Raw genomic sequence first — 23,082 nt, 5'->3', positions numbered from 1 at the left:
TGAGTTCTTTATGTCTAGAAGTAAAATCCTGTTTTTCTGTACCTGAGATCATGATAGTCCTAGATGGAATCAAAAGAAAAATATTCCAGTGCCAGTTTTGCTAAAACTTGAATTGACTTTCAAATTATCATTGTTAGATTAAACATGTAAAATGAGTAAGAAGACAAATGAGGCCGGGCGCGGTGGCTCATGCCTGTAATCCCAGCAATTTGGGAGGCCGAGGTGAGCAAATCACCTGAGGTCACGAGTTCAAGACCAGACTGGCCTATGTGGTGAAACCTCATCTCTACTAAAAATACAAAAATTAGCCAGGCATGGTGGGGCACGCTTGTTAGTCCCAGCTACTCAGGATGCTGAGACGAGGAGGCTGAGGCAGGAGAATTGCTTGAATCCAGGATGTGGAGGCGGGTGACAGAGCAAGACTCTATCTCAAAAACAAAAACAAAAACAGAAGAGTGATTATAAGCCAATATTCATCATATACATATATGAGCTTTGAATTGTTTTCACAAGAATAGAACTTAAGAGCCTTTGGAGGCTGACTTTAAAATAAAGAATTTCAGAAGTTTCTGTTCTTTTCCACTAATTCTGGGCATAGCTCATGTTACTATGTGCTTACTCACTCCTTAGAAAAAGTAACATCTTTCAGTAGCTTTACTCTTCAACTACTTGAGACACACAACACCTATCTCTTCTGGCCTGATCATTGACTTTGCATCATGTTTTAAAAGGGGAAAGAGAAAATCAATGTGAAGAAATCCTAAAGTGACAAATTCCTTTTCAATAAACAAAGAGAAATTTTTAACATTTGAAGTAATCCCCAACGGACAAAACCCCTCTGTTTTCTAACACGGAGGGACTGGAGTTACACTAGCAAGCCTGACCTCTTTGCAGGACCAAACAGCAAAGGAGAGAGGAAGACCAGAGTTATGCAAATACTGGATAGCAGGCAAATAAAAGCAAGCCACAACACTAGGAAACAGAGAAGCAGAATTAGAAGCTGTCAGCTGAAAGTCACCAAGAAAAGACAAGCAAAGATATCATAAAAAGTGGAAGTTAAATATTGAGCCCCTGAACTCAGAGCCATCAGCTATCAACAAGTAGGTGCCCAATGATCTGAAGGAAGTCTACCAGACAACACAGAATTGTTTGCATGGGGCTTCCTGCAAGTCCAATATGTTTTGCCCTAATTTATGTTAACAGCACCACTTGGCATCCAATGACGGATCTGGGGATATCGCCCTTATATTTAAAATAATAACAACCCCCTCCAATAAACTGTCAATGGTTTCAAAACAAAGAGAAAGTTCCACAGCTAGAAACGCAAGGCCTATCACATTGACATTGAGCTTTCCTCTCTCTGTGTTTTAATTCTTTTACTTTACTGCTGAGAAATCCACTCCCCTATCTGAAAATTAAGGTCCCACCCAACCATCAAAGTTCAGTTCCATTTAACTTGTTTCTATGAATCCTTCTTTCTCCAATCACAGTTAATTTACTTCCCTCACTCTCCATCACTAACTTAGGACTTAGATTGTGCTTCTGATCAAAGCATGATGACTAAAAGCATAATTTACCATAAAACGACTTAAATGACTGTGTATATGCATCTGCCGAACGTGATTCTGTGTACTGTATCCGATCCATCTCCTTATCCTGCAGCACTGCCTCACCTATCATAGTTATCCATAAACATTTTGTCACATCCGAAAAAATTACAACATTGAAACAACAGAAAGGGACTTGCATGTATCAACTCTAATTTCCTTGAAAGCCTGAAATTCTGAGACATGTACCTTCTTTGTAACTATACTAAGCAACGTTATATAATACTTGCCTATGGGATGGCTGGAAAGAGGAAGAAATTACCAACTGGGGTGTCAGATGAGAATAAAACTAACTGAGTGTCCCAAGATTGAGACTCAGAGTATTAAACTATGATGCCAAGTTCTAAGGCTATAATCAAATTACCATATATGTCCACTTATAAGAATTATTCAATTTACACAGAATGAATGAAGAACAAATGAATTAATAGAGTGACTGCTAAAGCGTCACTACAAACATCACAGGTACGGAGGTCACATTAATTCTGATAGAGAAGCAAACCAAATCTCTCACCTGTTGTCCAAGATTCATCTTTCCACATGAAAATAAGAATTGTTAAACCAGAATCCTTAAGGCTAAATATTTGCCTTTTTTGAAGAAATAAAGGCTTACAGCACACATCAAAAACTCAGACAGCCAAGGAAAACTCAAGCATCACCTGGTCCTTCCAAATAAAAACATGTAACCCTCTGCACCGAATCTCAGCCTTGCCGTCTGAGAGAGAAGTAAAGCAAAGCCAAGTTCACGGGCCATCTGGGACAGCAGGAAGAAAGTCAAATTCAGTAAGCTCTGTCAGAAACCAGAGGATCCAAGATTCAGAAATTCTTGGGTCTCAGTTTCCTCATTTCTGAAAAAAAAGGGGGAAATTAATTTAGCAAGTTCTTGAAAGGACTGTAACTAGATACGTGGCACCAGAGTTAGACTAAATGATTGCTAAGGTCCCTTTCTGCTCTGAAAATCTTACAAATCTCATAATCACTCTTAGTAGACATTCTTTTGGCTCTGACCTGAAAATCTGGCTGGAAACATAAACAGTGTTCTACATAAAAACACACATTTACCAGCTATAATTTGGACTTGGCAATATGAGGTTTTACCATAGCTAAGAGGAAAATGTGCAAAATTTTCTCCAGTGATCATACCACTTTAGGCTCTGTCATGGCTCGTATCTCCAGGTGGTACACACATGACCAGTGCAGGGCCAAGCTGCTATCACATCTAAGTCACCACTACACAAGGGGAGGGCATGCCCATTTTCGTTTGAACGTATCGACAATCTTCCACATGAAGCGTCTCAAAAATAACAGGCTTCTCCCTACCAGATTTGTCCTTTTCCATTTGGCAAACTGTATTTTATTTTTTATCCTTCTCCCTTCTGTTTTACAGAGAACATAAGCCAACATGGCAACAGGCATTTTGTTTATTTCCTTCCTCTTCAAAAACAAAGCCATGGCTTGAGTGCATCTAACAGAACAAGGTCCACATGAAAAAAATTCTTCATAATTTATTGAAAGCCCCGTGTGTGAATTTTTTAGTGGAACCCACTGGAAAATCCTTGTTATTTTTCTTACATATTAATAGTTCTTCTAATATAACATCAAAATATTTGTATAGCCCTTTCGGTTTAACGCCTTCAAATTTGTCTATATTTCATTTAATTGTAAGGGGGCATAAATATATATATATATATATACTTGCTTTGTTTTTCATTAAGAGGAAACTGGGATTCAGCATGCCCTGCTCAAGATCATAGTACTAGAATAAGCTGTGCAACTAGTTTTCAGTCACAAGTCTTCTGTCGCTACTTCAAACAACATTTTCAGAACTAAAGATTTAAAATGCAACAAGATAGTTTCTGAGAATTGTGCATATTAAACAATATGCAAAAAATTAACCCCAACAAAATAAGAGCAAAGGTATATTAAAGGCAACTCTAAGGATTTATTTGACAAAGGTTGCATAAAATATCTGTTGCATAAAATAAATACAAACCTTATAGGACTCTCATTTATTTGTGGCATCTGATAGTTGATTTTACTAGTATATACCAAAATAAAATGCAAGAAATTCATGGCATGTATTTGCGATACACACATTTTTTAATAGCCTTAAAAGATCTAGACTCCAAATTGAATTGGAGATTACTGGTTACAACTGCAACTTACTAATTCCAAATGATGGATAATATCAAAAGTGCTTTCTATTTCTTAACAGCTACTCTATATGAAAATATACTCCCCAAGAAATCTCTATAGCTCATTATCTCCTTTCCTTCTTCAAGTCCTTGTTTACCTGTCACCTTGTCACTGCGGCCATATTGATGAGGCCCACCCTAGGTAAGCAAGACCCCTTCCCTAATTCCCCACTTACCCACGCTAATGTACTTTGTAATGTATATATCTTGTTTATTTCCACTAGTTCCGCTAACTTTTACATTCCCTGAGGACAGAGTGGTGTCTGCCGTTTTTGCTATAACATTCCTAGTGCTTGAATAATGCCCACATAGGAACACAGAATATTTGTTGAGTGAATGAATCATTTCTTTGTTTATCTTCCTCAACCTCATATTTAGGAGAAAGAAAGGCAGATAAAAGAACAAACCATTTAAGCAGTTTTTCCCCAAGCTTTTTCTCTTTTATACTTTTTACTATAGGATATTTTAAACTTATACAAAGGTATATGTTTAAAACACTGTATGCCTATATCAAAATCTCTCGTGTATGCCATAAATACCATATACCTACTTGTACCTACAAAAATTAAAAAGAAAAATACTGTAAAACAAATGATAAAATTAATGAGTAATAATTCAGTATATTGTATGTTCCACAAATGATAATATTAGATATTTTTTAAAAGGTAGACTGAATAACAGAATCAACCTCCATGCACCCAACGGTTATCAAATCATAACCATCCTTATTTCACCCATGTTCTCACTCAGTAGTTTCTGACTCTCACTATTTTGAAAAAAGTTACCAGACACCATTCCATTTTATCTACAAATATTTCCAATGTTTCTCTAAAAGACAAAGAAGATTCATTTTTTTCTTCAATATATCTATACTAATTTAGTCACCATCTAAAAATATAACAATAATTCTATTACTTTATTAGCTTTTCTTCTTGATATGAAAGACTTCTTCAGCTTAAAAGGTGGCAGCTTTCTGCAGTTACCTATGATCGCAGTCTAAGAACGACTTGTAATGTCACATCTGATTCCAGCCCTGAGTTACTTTGCAATGGCCACTCTCTGGACCCCAGTAGTTCTATATAATTGATACGCATAATGTGCGCCCTTCAACTTACCCAGAAGAGAAAATCCTAAGGATGTTTGATGTTGCTTTTGCTAGAAAAATATTGCTGACCAACAGAATCCACATGAAGCAACTACAGCCTCAGAATGTCAGCCTTACTCATTTGAAAGCAATGTTTGTAGACAGAGAAAATGGCAATAAAAAGACATGTCTGTATGTCCTTCAAATTACAAAGAAATGTAAACTTCTCAGATAGTATTCCTTTAAAAATGGCTTTGGGATTTGAAACAAAATTAGTAGGCAAAAGGATTTTGAGGGCTTCGGAGGGTAAGCCAGCAGAACTCTGGGAAGCTGGAGTCGGGCATGTTCCATTAAAGTGCCTTAGATCTTCGGAAGCTGGAAAGCTCTCAACAGGCTCTGTATATTTATTTATCCAGTATAGAAACAATTATGAAATTAATGAGCTTCCTAGGATGGCTTATAAGCATGACTGTAACTGCAGCTCTTACCTGTACCTTGAAAGCCTCTTCATCAAGAGGCGGTGGAGGAGGAAAGTTTCCAGAGATAGATGGAAGGGCACTGGAATCATCTAGAGGTGGAGGTGGGGGTGGAAGAAAATCACCTAAGAAAAAGAAGTACACATGGGACGTTAATAAGGATGCAATGTTATAGTACTCTTAAGATATATTTTCTGGCATTTTGCTTCTTTATAATTGGCTTTGACACATAATTTTTTGTGTGTTATATAGCAATTATTTCCCATCTTAGTTTAATTAGTAGCCTTAATTAGTAGTCTTGACTTTCAGAAGAAAGAGAACCAGATTTGATAGTTAAAAATGGTATAAAAGCTAGTCTAGAGGAGTCAACATATTAAGCAAAGCAAAGAATGAGCTTGGGTGGGGGACAGGGTTACTGAACTGTATACACTTTGGTGCTTACACTCAATACATTTTCAATAAAATTGAGGAGGAAAAAACATATACACAACTAAAGATAATACAAGATGCTATTTATGAAGATGCATGAATAACCCTCTGGAAATTAAGATAAAGTGGAAGGGTGTAGAAGGCCATGGAAGTCTTAGTGGATCATATAATTTTCCAGAAACATGATGTAGAGACCACATCCATCCTTGGCAGAAAGACAGAATATAGGCATGGAGATCAGAAAGTTCCACCATAGATAATAAAAAGCAAGTCATGACATGGCAAAAACATGGGACCCAGGAATGTAAAATAATTCCAGTGGGTTATAAAAATTAGATATGTGATAAAATTAAGATTTTTACGTGTGCTGCCCATCTAAAAACTAAAAAAGGGTTTGAATTTTATCATGCATGCAGCAGGGATCCACCAAGGATTTCTGAGAACACTTGGTTACAGTATGATTTACTAAAGACTAATTTAAAAGTCTGTGCAGGACAGGTTAGGAGAAATGAATAAGAAACATCCAATTCAGAAATCTATACATAATCCAGACAAGAAGTAATGAGACTTTGGGATACTGAGAAATACCCTGAGAAAAAAACAAGGGTAGCACACTGCTGTTAGAGTTTGTTGAGGGAGTGAATCTAATCTCTGTGATCTAAGTTACACACATATATCCAAGAGCTTATGGTTCCTGGTATGAAACCTTTTTAAATAGTCTGCAAAAAATCGTATTGGGGAAACAGAAACTTCTACCTTTTAACCTTTTCTCTATTTGTTCTTTTCCTATTAAAAATAATGTTTTTGATGTGTTGGAGAAGTGATCTTTTCTACTCACGGATGAGTAGCTTTTCCTTGCATTTCAGTTGCTCAACACTTAGTGGGGTAGAGCAGCAGTCTCCATCATTAAATGACTTGCTTTTGGATATTATCAAAACATCACAGTTCAGGCCTTCAGAAACAGAAGTCTAAGAGTGGAAGGGGGGCACAGTAGAATGATTATGTGTAGGTTTCGTTGTTCTGATACACCTTTAAAATGGTTCACTTGGCCTCTATTTGCCTTATAAATAACAGTCTTAGAATTGAAAGTGTAGCTAAGCGAAGAACTGTCAAGTCTAGCCCTAAGCCAAATTCAGACTACTAAGCAATCAAAAGCACTATCTCTAGAGTACTCCGCTTACCAGACTCTCGCTATGCCAGGCAGTATGCTAAGATTTTCATACGCTGCCACTGAATCGTACAATAATCCTCATTGCTGATGGTTCTCAAACTTTAGAGTTCATCAGTATCTCTGGAATGTCTTATTAAAATACAGATTTCCAGGTCCCAGATCCAGAGATTCTAATTCAGTATGTCTGGGGAGAAGTCCAATAATTTGCATTTCTAATAAGATCGTGGGTGATTGATGCCTTTGGGGCTGAGAGCACACTTTAATAACCACTGCATGTTATGAAAGGTTCAATAACTTACATCATAAAGAATTTCCTATTTTTCTTTTTCTCTGGGTGCACAAATCTGGGGAAGTAATTTGTCCATATCTTTGTGGATTATAAATCTCATAAACCTGTATTCATTCTATTCAGTAGTATTAAAAATTGGTTAAATATCAGAATCACCAAGGAAACACATTTAAAAATGTTGATGTCCAAATTCCACCTCACAGCGTTCAATCAGAATCTTGGGGATAGGAGACAGGGAGTGAGGAGGTCAGGCACCAGTACTCCTATAAAACCTAGGTGATTCTAATGTGCAGCCAGGATTGAGAAACTTTCATTTGGCCACAGACTGAATGAAAAAATATGTAATGCCCGTTAATTAAAAATAACTGTCAAGAATTTTTTACTGCCTTTAAAGGTCATAATGTATGAAAAGAATGCTCACAATGAGATCTTAGATGATGACACAACAAAGGTTTAGGTTGCTGATTACCAACTCAAATTCACAGCCTAATTTCCAGTTCCAAATGTTCTAACTAAACCTATGCTGCACGAGTCTGTTCTCTCACTGCTACAAAGAACTGCCTGATTATGGGTAATTCATAAAGAAAAGAGGTTTAGTTGACTCACGGTTCTGCCACCTTGACAGGAAGCATAGCTAGAAGGCCTCAGGAAACTTACAATCACAGTGGAAGGTAAAAGGGAAGCAAGCACTTCTTACATAGCAGCAGGAGAGAGAGAGCATGAAGGGGGAACTGCCATACACTTTTAAATCACCAGATCTTGTGAGAACCCACTATCACAAGAACAGCATGGGGGAACCTCCCCCGTGATCCAATCACCTCCCACCAAATCCCTCGCTTGACATGTGGGGATAACAATTTGAGATGAAGTTGGGTGGGGACACAGAGCTAAATCATATTTCTATGTCTTCTTCATACTCACATTATGAAAGGATTCCTGGACCCCCTTTTATACTTCATCAGATTCGGTTACATCATGGGAATATTTCAGGGCATCAGAGAGTATCAGACTGAGCAAAATCTCGGACATCATATTATCAAACAGAGGCCCCTGGTGATTGATGTGACTGGGTCTGGGACCACACTTTGAGAACCACAATGTGTTACTCCTGCTTTGGACCCACAAGATTAGAAAGGTTCAATAAACTATGTCATAAAGAAGCTACATGAACAGTCTAAAATGTCCCAACACATTAGTCTAAAAAAGTACAACTGTCTGTCCCTTCCAAATATATCCTTCTTTACTCTGTTTCTCTAATAGAACTTAGACATAGTGGGGCACAGGCTGACGAGTATCCTGGGAGGGTCAAAAGAAACCAAAAAGAAAGGTAGAATGCTTTTGCTTTTTAAGAAACAACTTGAAAAGATGGACTCTATATTGAAAGCATGAAAAGGCAGATGATTAAAAGCCCTCGTGATAAGCACATAATTATCTGCTTTATTTAGATCAATTATTAAGTCAGACCAAAGTTTTCATTTCTTTAAACTCAACCATCAAAGGGTCCTTACTGCATTCCTTAGAGAGGACCTCACATTTTCAGAAGACATAGAGAAATGGGCAAACGTCTCAAAAACAGATGCAAATATGATAAAAGGAGAAGAAATGGGTCCTTTGGAGAGAGGCATAAACTAACCGATATAGTTTCCATGAAAAACTCCTAATCACTCTCCTAAATCAGATTAAAAGTTTAAGAGAATTCTGACTTAGAGCTCATCATTTTAGTAGACAAGTAAACAAGGGAAAATGCCTCTAAGTTGTTGTGAAAATAAGTTCAGCTTTAGAGAGAAGGCAGAATTCTCATGTTAAAGAAAAATGGGAAAACAGAAAGAACTATATTTATACGAGTGGAAGAAGGGGGAAGGAGATCTTTTCCATCCTAAGAGATTTCTGAAAACAATGAAACAATGAAAGAGCATGGGGTTTTGATTCCTAGGTGGTGACCCTATGTGGAAAAGCCCCTGGATCCAATGAGCTGCAGTACCTTCCAGCCAGCAGAGCTAAGCTGTAGAGCTTCATGTTAGTGCATGCCCTGTCCTCTTTGCCTTTCCTCCCAGATTCTGTGACCTACAGAAAAATTGCAACTCACCTCCCAGACTCTGAGATGTATAGGCAAGCTTTAGAAGAAAAAAAAAAAATATCCAGCAACTCGCAGTAACATATCAAATCTAAAACGGAAACGTTCAGTTTTAGAAATGGTAGAGTGGTTATAGACATGTGCTTTCAGACCTGGTCCCTCCATTCTCTTCCACTCATCATCCAAATCCTACCTATATACAAAATATATTTATGCCTCAATTTCATATAAAACCGTTTATTCAAAGTTATGTAGCTGGTCAAATATAGAGCAGGAAATGGATTCTCACTCTCTTGGAGAGACACTGAGAAGTTATCTTGCTTGATTTGCTCCATATGAAACCAAATCACTCAGCTAATACTCAGAAGGTTTTTGCTGTGTGCCAGAGGTAGCACCAAGAAGCAGCAGTTAAACAAGGAGTTGGACAAATCAAGTATTCCATCTCTGATTCCCAAACACTACTTTCTGCCAATTTACTTCAGAAAACAGCCTGTTAGGCATATCGTTAACTCGAAAAGGGAGTGAGGAAAAACTCCAGAGGACCTAGCTATGCATATTTTCTCAAGCTCTCCCTTTTATTTACTCTGCAGCACTGAGAAGCAGGGATGGTTACCTGGGACCAGCTGAGCCACCCCCACTGCGGTGACCCCAGCACTTGCGACAGTCAGATAGGAAAGGCATCCACCTAATGCTGAGTTTGCTTATCCCTTCATGAAACAAAGGCCCCCATCAGAGGGTGAAGACAGCAAAAATTTACCTGCAAAGTAAGTAAATTACTAGTTGAAGGTAGAAAAACACATGGGAACAATTCAATTCTGATCATCAAGAAAGTTTGGATTCATTTACTATTGTAGAGAAAGAAAACAAAGAAAGCATCACTCTCTTTTTCATCTAAATACCCATATAAAACCCACACACACATCCAGAGATTTAGATAGCAGCCCTTTTTGCAACTTATATATAGTTCTATCATAACATCCGTAATACTTGATTGTATTTGTGTGTTATGATCACTCCCTCCTGGTTAGAACTGAAGCTTCTTACAAGTAGAGTCCACTCATGATTTCTCTTTATATACCCATCCCTAGTCACCAGTTTGGGCCAGAACATCCTCAGTAACTGTAGGTTGAATGACTGAAAAAGAGGAAGCCATTCAATTCCTAAATTGATGTTTTAAAAAATGATCTGGTGTCGACCAGGTGCAGTGGCTCACACCTGTAATCCCACCACTTTGGGAGGCCAAAGAGATCAAATCACAAGGTCAGAAGTTCAAGACCAGCCTGGCCAATATGATGGAACCCTTTGGCTATAAAAAATACAAAAATTAGTCAGGTGTGGTGGAGCACGCCTGCAATCCCAACTACTGAGGAGGCAGAGGCAAGAGAATCTCTTGAACCTAGGTAGTGGAGGTTGCAGTGAGATGAGATTGCACCACTGAACTCCAACCTGGGCAACAGAGCAAAACTCTGTCTCCAAAAAAAAAAAAAAAAACCTGGTAACTTTGACCAGTACTTCTCAAATGTCAATGTTCCAATCATCAGGGAATCTAGATAAAATGCAAATTCTGATTCAGGCCCACACTGGGGCCTGAGATTCTGCATTTCCAACATGCTCTCAGGTGCTGCTGACACAGACTCATGGGCTGCACTGGCAATGACAGGGCTCTAGCTTCCCCTAGCTGGAAGTTATTGCTTCTTCCACTTTGTTGAGGGGAGAATTTTTGGTTGTTGGAGGAAAATCTAAATATTAAGGCAATTTTAAAACTATGTAGATACTCCTCAAATTAATCACATTTTAAATTATGAAGTCAAAAGAGATTGGGTTGGAATACACACACACACACAAGGTGAACAATTTTTAATCAAGGTGAGCAGAGTCTAAGTCTCAAGTAAAGACAGTTATTCATTTCCACTAATAGTAACTGGTGATTGGGCATGTGGCTCATGCCTGTAACCCCAGTACTTTGGGAGCCCCAGGTGGGCAGATCATGAGGTCAGGAGTTCAAGACCAGCCTGGCCTATAGGGTGAAACCCCATCTCTAATAAAAATACAAAAATTAGTTGGGCGTGTTGGTGCGTGACTGTAATCCCAGCTAGTCAGGAGGCTAAGGCAGAAGAATTGCTTGAACCACAAGGCAGAGGTCCCAGTGAGCAGAGATGGAGCCACTGGATTCCAGCCTGAGTATCTCAAAAAAAAAAAAAAAGTTTGAAGGGAAAATAGTATAAAATCTTAAGCCCAAAAACTTAAAACACAAACCTCAGCTCTACCCTTTACTTCAGGCAAGGCAATTCTATAATCACAGACTCAGTTTTCCTCACCTATGAAATGAGATAGTCATACCTACTTCAAGCTGTGAATCAAAGCAGCTAGAACAGTAACTCTGAAACTTTTTTGGCCACAACCTAGAGTAAAAAATATATTTTATATAATGAGGTAATACTGCTATCTAGATATGTATATGTACATGTATATTAGAACAAAAGAGTTTCATGAAACCATACCTAATATATATATATATATATAAAACACACATTGAAATGTTCTATTTATGTAAAAAAATATATTGGTTGTGACCCACAAAATTGACGGTGACCCAGAAATAGATCTCAATTCATGTTTTGAACATCACTGAGCTAAATTATATGCAAGTGACTTGTACAATGTCTACATTATACATGACAATTATTTCTTTTCCCTTATGCACAAGAGGGCAACTCAATCTAAACTTCATCACTCGGAAGAGGAGACCAAGTTCCCTGAACAAGTTTCCTTAAAGAGAAAAATGAGAGAGTAAAACAAATGTAGCATCAGTGATGATATCCACAAGGCAATGGAATTATCCCACAGCTATAATGTACACCTCAGAGACTACAGGCAATTTATTATGAAACTAAATAACTGAAGACTTCACTTACAATTTCAACTTCAACTCCATGTTCAATTTGCATCAAAATATGTGTGCTACCAATAAAATTGCACCAGAAAACACCTTGAGTGAAATATTTTTAAATGAAGCATTCAAAGCTTAGGATAATATATATAATGTTATCATTTGTTTAATAACATATACACATATATACATGTATTATCATAGATTGTCTTTGAAGTGGTGTCCCAAAATATTGATAATGGCAAGTTGCCTCTATGAAGCTAAATTTTGCAACCGAGGAAAGAAAGTGGAAGGGAAGTACTCTCCATTATACAAATTCTTAACCTGTAATTATTTTACCCATTTATAATTTTAAAATAACACATATACACAAAACAGAAATTTTCAGTTCCTGAAAATGTGTCGTCTCCAAATGTTCAGTTGAGTAATGTTTTAAAAACCAACAGGAAATGCATTATGGCAAAGACCAGAGAAAAACTGAGGATACATCCCATTTAATGCATCACTTCTCAGCCTTCTCAACCTATTTACAGTGCACTGGTTGGAACTAACAATATGAAAGTAATTGCACTGATTTGCTCAACATGCTATTTCTATTAGAGGTGAAACCTTTCAGGCTCTTTTCCTGTCCCACTCTGCTCTTCTCTCTGATAAGGTAGGGTTATTAATTTGACTAACGTGGCTACTACCATAAAAGTCTCAGTTTTAGAAAGCAATACCCAGGAAATATCCTTCTTAAATCTCCTTCCTGCTTCAGTCCTCTGAGCATCTGGCTCCCAGGACAGACCACCTGAAATGCTGTCTAGAGCATTCTTCTTGACTGTGAAGCAAAGGATCAGAATGTCAAGCCAGGTCTTCAGGAGCTACAGCTAATTGAGTATGTTGAATTCCAAGATACAGTGGTGTGAGGAAGACATGGGATAAAAATCCTACTAATTCCTAGAGCCAAAGCCTCCACACAACTCAGTGGGATCACAGACCTCTGTCTCAGAGGGAGAGCAAGCACTTACGGAGCTATTAATAAAGCAGCACCTGGATTCTCATTTTGCTCCCGTTTCTGCAGTGTGAAACTCCTTTGAGAACTCTCTGGGAGAAGTGATAATTATCAGGGCAAGATTTGGCCATTCCATGTTCTCTGTCCTCATTGTCATCAAAATAGCACAATATATTTCCCTTGAATGACATCTCTTCCTCTGTAAATAAGAAGATATGTGACCTTGACTTTGACTTTAATTTTGTCTAGTTATCATGCTAGATATCCTTAAACTTCAGGATAACTTTAATATTTTTAGTTGTCATGCTAGATAGCCTTCAACGTCACGTTCTTATTATACATTAGAAAAATTAACTTTTCTATTTTTCTTCCATTTTTATTTTCTGCTATTTACCTAGAAAGCAAATGATTAATTCTGATAATACTTAATTTTCTAACAAATTAATTTAAAAAGAAGGACTTGGATTAAAAATATTGATCAAACACAGAATTGCTGAGGGTATAGGGAAACCAGCATTCTCTCATATGCTACTGCTGCTAAACTTTTCTCGAGAAAATTTGTCAAGAGGAATCGAAAGCCTTAAAGATACTTATAAACTTTCATTCAGCAATATCAGTTTTAATAAATTATCCTACCAAAGAAGTAACTTAACGAGCAGAGAAGCATTTTAAGAAACCTTCATCACGAAGCAATTTAATAAAAAAACTCATTATATATTTTTCAACCAGTTCATTAACATAGAACTGGTCAAAAAATAAATTTCAATCGTACAATGGGAAATTGTGTGGTCGCCAAAATGATGACGTTGATCTACATCTAACATCTATTTATTCATCGAGCGCCATCTGTATATCATACATTACTCTAGACCCTAGACAAAATAAAACAAACAAATAGAATAAACACAGTGTGCTCCTCTACCCACCTGCATAGAACTTACACTCTAACAGGAGAAGAATGCTTAAAAAGTAAAGAAAACATACTGAATATCAAATGGTGATAAGGAGTATAAAGAAATGGAGGGCAAGGTAGAGGGCTGGGACGGCCAGGGTGGTAGTGGGTGTTGCAATTTTAAAGAAAAAAATCACTGAAAATGGTCTCAGCACGGTGATACTCGGACAAAGATTCACATTTAGTAAGGGAGTAAGTATTAGCGTATCTGGGAGAAGAACATAAAAAAATTGCTTCTCATATTTTATCACGTAAGAAACAAAGGCGGCTACTGAATAGTGCTTATAATATGGTCCCAATTTTATATAGGCCTGTATGTTAACAGAGGTTGTCTATAGCTCATGAGATGACAAGCACTGTTTTTAATTTTTTCTCCTTTGGCTTAATTATTATACAATAAGTGAATTATAGGCACACATTTTTTTAAAAACCAAAAATAAGATACTTTAAAATGAATCGCAGAATCTACTCAAACCCAGAGTTTAATTTTAATGCATCATTATATGTACTCAAGCCAAAATTTAATGTCCCTGTCATCTTTCTAAATAACTTAGCTTGAAATGCTCTTTGAGATTCTCAAATTAAAAGCAAGAAGAATTATCTTTAAAGTAGATGACGTCTCCCTGATTTTAAATTGGACAGTTTCGCTCCATATTTAGCTAATATAGAATATATCTGAGACTTTGAGTCCTTTTTTACAGTCACAAATAAGGGCCCTGTTCAAATGTGAGACCCCTCAGTGTATAACATGAGATACAAGCGTTCTGTAATTCTCTATCACGCAGTGGTTTCCCTTTGTTAGATAACAGGTTCAATTTATCAGTAGAAAACATTAAATGGATTACAAATACTATGAAATCAGGATGACAGTCTAGTTCTGCAAGTTGTCTACAACCGACTAGCACTTTTGAATCCACCAAGTGTCATATGTTACAAAAACAGAGTAATTGCTACCCAAACAACAAACCACACCATATATTTTTGACTTCCAAAGATGAGCATTCAAAATAAATAGGGCAATGAGTTGAGCTTAATGTATCAATCTTCTATCAGCTACTGAGATATCTTTAGCTCCAATGAGAAAAAGCAAAATTACCTCAGTTTAAAAATGAAATAAAAATCTAAAAATTCATGTGATGGACAGAAAATGAGGCAACATCCCAGAAAAACAACAGCAAAATGTCTTCATTTACCACTAAAAAACAAAGAAGCGGGCAAACAAATATCAGTGTGCTGACAGAATATTCCAAAAATATCCCTTTCCCTTAGGGTTGGGCCATTACCCTGTGGTGACCATTGAGGCCAGAAGCTTACCACCCCTCCAAAGACAGTCATGGTGCCTCAGAAAGCCTCGTTTCACAATAAAAACACTTTAAATAGGTCATTTCATTTATTTCGCCACTGCTGCCTTTGGCTGTAGAGGGAACCATCCTCATCTTCAGTGAGAACGCACTGTTCCTTCCTGCGGTAGCTCTGTTACAACCAATGTTCTGCTCTTTCTTAGCTTAATTCAATAACTATTGGTTTCCCCTACCAGACTAACAGCTCCTTGAGGGCAGACTCTCTGTTTTACAAGCCTCTACATAAAGCATATAGAACACATATGAGATATTCGGTAAATAGTAATATTATTGCTATAAATTATTAGTGGTACAGAACTACATATATTAAATTGAATATAACTCTGATAGAATGAACACATGAACTTTTCCCATGGTCAACTCTGCCACTTTTCAAATACTGACATAAGGTCAACACTGTACTACTGCACCGGTAGGTCGTAGGTCCTCCATGATACCAACAGCTAGACAGTTTGTAACCTGCCTTAAAGCCATTAACCTAACCATTAGTTAGGTTATTTGTTTGTTTCCACATTATCTTACTGAGGGTATGTCTTCAAAGTACAGGAAGTGAGTCCTCATCCTTAAGTCACCACCTGGTTATGAGGGCACCCTAACCTCCAGAACTGCTGCAACCATCTGTACTGTATTGATCTTCTACTCTACAATAAAAGATCTATTGATAAGTCTTAACAATATATATGTATCCCATATAGTATATAAAGACTTTTAAGTCTTCTTTTTAATTCAATAAAAGAGAGACGGGGATAAAGAAAGAGCAGAGAAATGAGGGAACAGGAAAAATACATGTCGTAGACAGAATTTCAAAATGCTTATGCTTGAGGTGTTAAAACACATTTGACTTTTAACCAGGGGCGTGTACTGGAATCTCCTGCGGCACTTTCTTCCACCACATACACCCAGACTTCACTCTGGAATTCTTAATTCAGAATCTTTGGGGCTTGGACCCAAACAAGAACCTTGCAAAGCTTCTTCAGTGATTCTGGTATATGGTGCTGGTTAAGGATCACTGACCTCCTGGAAAAACAAAGACTGAACAACCCTCTGAAATTAAAGATGAGTGAGGTGACAAGACAATAAAATGCAACATGTGCTTCTGGATAGAATTCTAGACCAGAAAAGAGACATCACTAGGACAATCAATGAAATCTAAACAAGGTTTATGTATCTGCAGGAAGTACTATGTCAGTGTTTACCTTGTTTTGGTAACTACCGTGGTTGTGTAGGATGTCAACTACTTGGGGAAACTGGATGGTCACTAAATGAGAATCCTTTATACAATCTTCAATCTTTCTGCAGGGGTCTCAAATTATTTCAGAATGAAAAGTCAAAATGTATTCCTCCTATTTTAAGGAAAAAGTAAGTCACTGAACTAGTCCAGTAACTTTTTTTCACAGATGGATAAATATTCCACCAGTGTAGTACAGAGAAACAGTCAAAGAGTGTAGGACCACATCAAGCAACCCACTGTGACCCCAAATAGCCTAACTTCTAGCTAAGCACACATTTACCATAGCACATGGCAGAGTTAACGTGAGAAACTGAGACTTCTTGGGAATGATGAAAAAACCCACTGTACCCCTACAAATTCAACAGACTATGAAAAAGAGAATAGGTTCTTACTATGTAGGAGACTTGGACTAGATGAGCAGGCACATGTAAAATATCTCCAACAAAATCCAGGCTGAATGCAGCATGGCTAGGCTGGTAATCCTACCTTGATGATCAGCAGCAATGAAACCCCATCAAACCTCCTTTTCCCCAATGTTGGGGCCCATTCTCTTGCTTCAAGAGAATCCCCAAAGACAAGGATGGCTACATGAGGCCAGGGGTCTTCTGTGATTTCTCCTGCAGTCATCTTTTATGCACAAATGACTTCAAATTCTTCTCACTGAGAAATTCTTGTTACTATTTATATAAAATGATGCCAACCATTACTCACTCTCCTTCAACCCTGACATTTATTTCATCAAGTCTGAAGCTTAGCAAATGCATAAATGCTTTAAAAATAATCAAATAGAGACACTCATTTCATTTCAAGGTGGTTGTTTTTTGGCATGTATTTTTTTCTCCAAAGGAATACTGGAGCTGACAGGTACTTGCTCTAAAAATTTACTTCGCCACCTGCTAGCTGAAATATTGCTTTCATGGATTTATATTGTATTAAAAGGTCACTGGCTGTTTAAGTCTTAAACAGTTTTAATCATTCTAAAAGTCTCTTAACAGTAAGAAAAGGAAGCTCAGAACAAACAGCAGCAGGGACTCTAATTAAAAGGGCCAATTCATCTAATTTTATTTGGGGTTAATTATTCAGGATTCACTCTTTGATGTGTAAGGAATAGCAATTAGTAATTTTAGTGATTTGAGAATCATTGGAGGTGTAATCAGTTAAAATGAGTGAGTGTTTACAACACAAGATGGTGAATTAGTCTCTCTCAGCTGGAGAACAGGAACATTAGTCTCCAAGAGATCAAGGCTAAGGATTTGAGACCCTAGTAATAACAGTCACTTCAAAATAAAACACATGTCAACAGCCACCTAGCACTCTGTTTACTCTTAGCTGAGGGAAGGCACAGAAGCCTCACGAAACTGCCTTTATCCAGATCTTGATTTTTTGCTGCTGTCCCCAACCACTTCCCTGTATCTGGCTCTTGCCAGCATGATAACCATAAATGCATTACATTAAAAAAGCAATTCTAAATGAATACACTATTTATAAGTAGCATAAGACCCAAAATAATTGTGGTGCTCATTGATTTCACCTCTGAATTTCTGACTGCTGAAGGAGCATCATCATATGAACCTATAGCTCAGTGCTCAAATCTGAATTTAGATAGGATAACCCACAGACCTCCCCTTGTGTGCTCTATTTTTCTATGTACTTCATCACAATTCTCCCAATCACAAAGGCTACAAACACGTTTCCTTTTTGTCTTAACCACCTAGTCTGAATACAAACAAGCTATACTAAATTACACCAAAATTTTCTAATTCATTTACTGTTCTGCATCTCCATTACCACCAAAATAACTAATGCATAGTTACCTCATATCTAGACTAAAGAAATAGCCTAAATAGTCAACATTCTTCCTAAGCTAGGTTTTTCCAATGTATTTGATACAACTGTTTCCAGGTTAAAAATAGCATGGCTCTCTTTGAATAGCCAAAGCAATCTTGAAAAAAGGACCAAGCTGGAGGACACCCACTTCCTGATTTCTCAGCTTATCACAAAGCTACAGTAATCAAAACAGTGTGGTCCTGGCATAAGGACAGACATGGAGACAAATGGAACAGAATACAGATCCCAGAAGTAAACTCTCTAATATATGGCCAGTAGATTTTATGGCAATTATGCTGAGGTTTTAGAGAACTGTATTTTGAGAGTATTGCAAGTTTGGTAAAAGCGTCTGCTCTGGGCCTCCCATTTGACAAGACCTCATTCTGAAATGAGGAATCATCTAACTGGATGGGCCTCTTATGAGGCAATAGAGAGAAACCTGACAAGCTTTATTGTCAAAGTTTGTCAGCACACTCTGGCATGTACTGGTGAGTATGTATCCTTTGAGATTACTACTGCAAACAGCAGCACTGGACATTTTATATTTCAGAATGCTGACTTTTGCTAAGCCACATACCCAGTAATATGCCAGAATGCTTCCTCTGGCTTCCTGGACACCAAGACTTTGCTCACACCTCTGTCTCCATTAAGACTCTCCTCGCCACCATTTCCTCATATCTGAACCCAAGCTATTCTTGGAGGCCCATGTTGCCCGCCCAGGTCACCCTGCACTGCTGTCCTTTGCCACCAGACAAAAGCATCTTCCCACCTTCAGCCCTCTATAGTGACTTTAGAGCACTTATCAAGATAGAGCTTATGGAAAATTCATGAGACATTTACCTCACCAAACTCTGTGCTCCTTGAGAGCAGACATGATGTATGAGTTATCCTTCTATCCCAAAAGCACCTCTTCCAATGCCTCACAGAGTTGAGATGGAAAAGATCTGGGAATATATTTCCTGAGTAAGCATATGCAAGAATTTTTGACAACTACACCCATAAATCCTAGCACAATAAATTAGTCTTTAAAGGAAGATTGAGAAACTGAGTGTCTACCAATTTCAAAGTGTGTGTGTATGTGGTTTATGTGTGTGTGTGTGTGTGTGTGTGTGTGAGAGAGAGAGAGAGAGAGAGAGAGAGAAGAGAGAAGAGAGATTGAAAGAGAGAGACTCAATTGAGCATCACCATGGGGATGATCTCTGCAAAAGAATACCCTTATCTCAATCAGTGCTACGGTTAGGTAACATACATATAGAAAAAAAAAAATAGTCCCATGACATTAAAATGTGTAAGTTTTTGTCCAGTTGGACCATTAACTATGTATGTGAACTTAGGGAAATCATGAGACTTTCGAGTCTCGATATTTTTGTTTGTAAAATGAGAGCAACAGCACTTACCTTTTATACTGTCAGCGTTATGTCAAGCAAGGTATTTAAATTTAAAAATACAATATTCTGGTTTTTCTTCAGATTGTATAAATCTTTTGCCTTTTACTAAATTTAAAAATATAATTAAAACAATAATGACCTGAAAAAATATAAATTATTCTTTATGTGACTTACCCAGAAACACATCTTCACAAGCATTTAGAAGCTCAAATATAAAACAGAGTTAAGTATTTATTGAATAGATGCTTGACTGTTAACATGGCTCTTAGCACACCAGGGTTCCAAAGAGTTAGGGGTAAAAGAAAGAGAGGGAGTGAGAGGAAAGCATAAGACCATAACTAAAACAAGAGCAAAACAAAGTCGTAGCAGCCAAATAAACAAATACTGTGTTCTCCCTGGAATGTTTAAAAATCTTGGAAAGGAACTGCATAAGGAGCCTTGAGGCAGTACTGACTTGGCACATCAAGCCCTTGTGCAACTGATTCATCCGACATTTCCCTGGGTAGGGGAGAGGTACTAGGTCATTTTTTTTTCTTTAATGGACAAACTGTTCTCGAACAATTGGCAAGACACAAACAAGCTATTGTAACATACCAATCAAAGAGGGTAGTTTTGTCCTCAAAATCTGATGTTATAACCAATTCAAAACAGCCACCGCCACCACAACCAAGCAGTCAAACAAACATCACAATTCCTTCTGCCTAGTTCTGGAGGGGCTCTTCCTAACCCGCTTTGATGTATAAACACACAGTCCCACATCTGCAATGGGTAAGTCCCAGATCAACAGCGAAGTTTAAAAGACCTTCAAAATCTATTGGATGCTCTTCATCCAAGAACTTAATGCTTTTTGAATTAGAATACAGAGTTCAAAATATAAAGGGTTCTCTTGAAAAATCAACTTTTGTCTCTAATGAAGGACTCCATAAAAATGTCAATCCTTGTGTTTCATTCACTCTACTTTCTTCACTTCCTCAGATCAGTGGGTCATGTGATAGAAGACAGTCCCAAATTGCAAAATTTGGTGACGTGTTCCGGGCAGAAGTTCAGGCACCTTGTTATTTTAGCAGACCAGGTCGGCTGGCCCAAAGACATAATTTAGTTGAGTGAGGAACTCGTTCCCTCCTCCTGCTTCACTTGGCCAGCTGCCTCAGAAGGTCTTTCAGTCTGGAGTGTAAAGGATTTATTGCTCCCTTTTATTCTCCCAGCAGTAGTTCCAGTTCGCCGAGTTTCAAGTTCAGTGAGCTCAGCCTTGGCATTCAAGGATCTCCTTATGTCTCATCCTAAAGAGCATTTGTCCCAGGTCCATTTGCCAAGGACATGGTGGCAGTCCCCCATATCACTTGAGTCTGCCGTATTATGCTTCTTATAAACAGACCCGTCCAATCACTTGAGTTCCTTCTTCAAGCGTTAGTGGCACTTCCTTGGCTTAACTGAAACCAATGGCACAATTTTATAAACTCACAGAATAATCATATTAGACAGGAATTAGAACAGAATGAAGAGGTCCGCTAGACTATAGGTCCGCAAGCAACAGCCAAATAGCCAAATCCAGACCACCTCCTGTTTTTGTAAATAAACATTTTTTGGAACACAGCCAAGGTCATTCATGTACTTATTGTCTGTGGCTGTTTCAGCATTCCAGTGGCAGAAATGAGTAGCTGCGACAACATATGGCCGACAGAGACTAAAATATTTAGTTACCAGATTTACAGAAAAGTTTGCCAAACCTGATCGAGTCCATGGACTCACATTACAGATAAGAAAATTAAGATTTAGGAGGGTTAAACAGGAAGGAAATAAAATTGTCAAAGCAAAATACCTAGGGCAGTGCCAGGCATATGGTGCATACATACTGAGTAAATACCAGCTTTATTGTTTGGCAGGACATTTCATATTCTTTTAATATGGAAATGGACTAAAAGGATTTTTTAAAGATAGCATTGTTACCCTTGAGGAGTTCATTGCCTAAAAAGGATAACCAGTATATAAACAGAAAATTTTTAACATGATATTGTGTGTATCTGTTTTCTGCTGTTACTGCAACAAACTACCAGGAGCTTGATTGTTTAGACTAACAGAAATGTATTTATCCTACAGTCCTACAAATCAGAAGTCAGTCATGCGTATCAGTGAACTAGAATCAAGGCGCTCACAGGGCTGCATTCCTTTCTGGAGTCTCTACAGAGAATCCTTGTCTTTTCCAGCTTCTCAAAGCTGCTCCTCATTCTTTGGCTTGTGGCCCCTTCCTCCATCTTCGAAACCAGCAAAGACAGGGTAAATTTTTCTCATATCACATCATTCCAAAGACCTCCACTGTCCTCTTCTTCCACTCCTAATCACACTTGTGTTAGCTTTGGACGCATTCTTATATTCCAGGATAATCTCATCATCTTAGGTTAGCGGTTAACAACTTTAGTTCCATCTGCATCATTAATTTCCCTGTGGCACGTGCCCTAACATATTTGCGTGTTCTAGACATTAGGACATGAACGACTTCAAGTGTTGTTGTGGTGCCCACCACAAAGTGCCATAACAAGGGAAGTCTACACATAGTGCTAGGCTCAGAGGAGGAAATCAGTGCAAAGACAAGTAAAGACAAGAGCAAAAATTCTTGTATTCATGGTGCCTAATTTCCAGAGTTCCACATGATTTTCTAAGAATTTCTTTGTCTTTCAGCATATTTTAAAAAATTTAAACATATTATTTAAGATATTTCTATTTTTATGTATTGTTCTATTCTTTTTGTAACTATAATCTTGCTACCACATTTAAAAAAAAACTCTATTTAATATGAGGTTGAGGAATTTCAGGAAATCTCAATCCTGACAATTTTAGGATTGCAGCTATACTAGTTTTATATTGACCTCATAGGATTGCTTCCTTTAGGTCCAATTTATGGATAAGGAAACCATCCCTCAAAACGATTAGGAGTCTACCCAGAATCACACACCAGAGCTAAAGCCTACAGAAAATTGTTTTACCTATTTGAAACTTATCAACAGAATGAAAAATGTTACTGCAGAGTTTTTGCAGTGATCTATACAGCAATGCCATAAAACCAGGGAGGGGGTAATAAAATCCATCACATTGAGAAAAATGAACGTTATGATTAGC

General features: G+C 37.7%; 1 protein-coding gene and 1 long non-coding RNA gene across 26 annotated transcripts in view; one reads left to right on the top strand and one right to left on the bottom strand.

Moving 5' to 3' along the window:
- LOC103788188 (uncharacterized) overlaps window positions 1-12,311 on the top strand; it is a 28,577-nt gene extending 16,266 nt beyond the window's left edge. Inside the window, exons 2-3 of the long non-coding RNA XR_614037.4 lie at window positions 9,916-10,089; window positions 12,033-12,311. This is a non-coding gene — a long non-coding RNA (uncharacterized LOC103788188). The remainder of the gene's footprint in view (window positions 1-9,915; window positions 10,090-12,032) is intronic.
- Window positions 1-23,082, bottom strand: part of LPP (LIM domain containing preferred translocation partner in lipoma) — a 745,086-nt gene that overhangs the window by 401,232 nt on the left and 320,772 nt on the right. For 17 of the 25 annotated variants that reach the window (XM_035276043.3, XM_078350484.1, XM_078350478.1 and 14 more), the window contains one exon: window positions 5,375-5,487. In XM_035276043.3, coding sequence (XP_035131934.1) covers window positions 5,375-5,487 — 113 coding nt within the window. The remainder of the gene's footprint in view (window positions 1-5,374; window positions 5,488-23,082) is intronic. The other 8 variants (XM_078350492.1, XM_078350491.1, XM_078350481.1 and 5 more) reach the window with 1 other exon arrangement.

This window comes from Callithrix jacchus, chromosome 15 (genome assembly GCF_049354715.1).
Source record: "Callithrix jacchus isolate 240 chromosome 15, calJac240_pri, whole genome shotgun sequence".
NCBI classification, from domain to species: Eukaryota; Metazoa; Chordata; class Mammalia; order Primates; family Cebidae; genus Callithrix; species Callithrix jacchus.
This window is presented reverse-complemented; position numbering and strand designations above follow the sequence as displayed.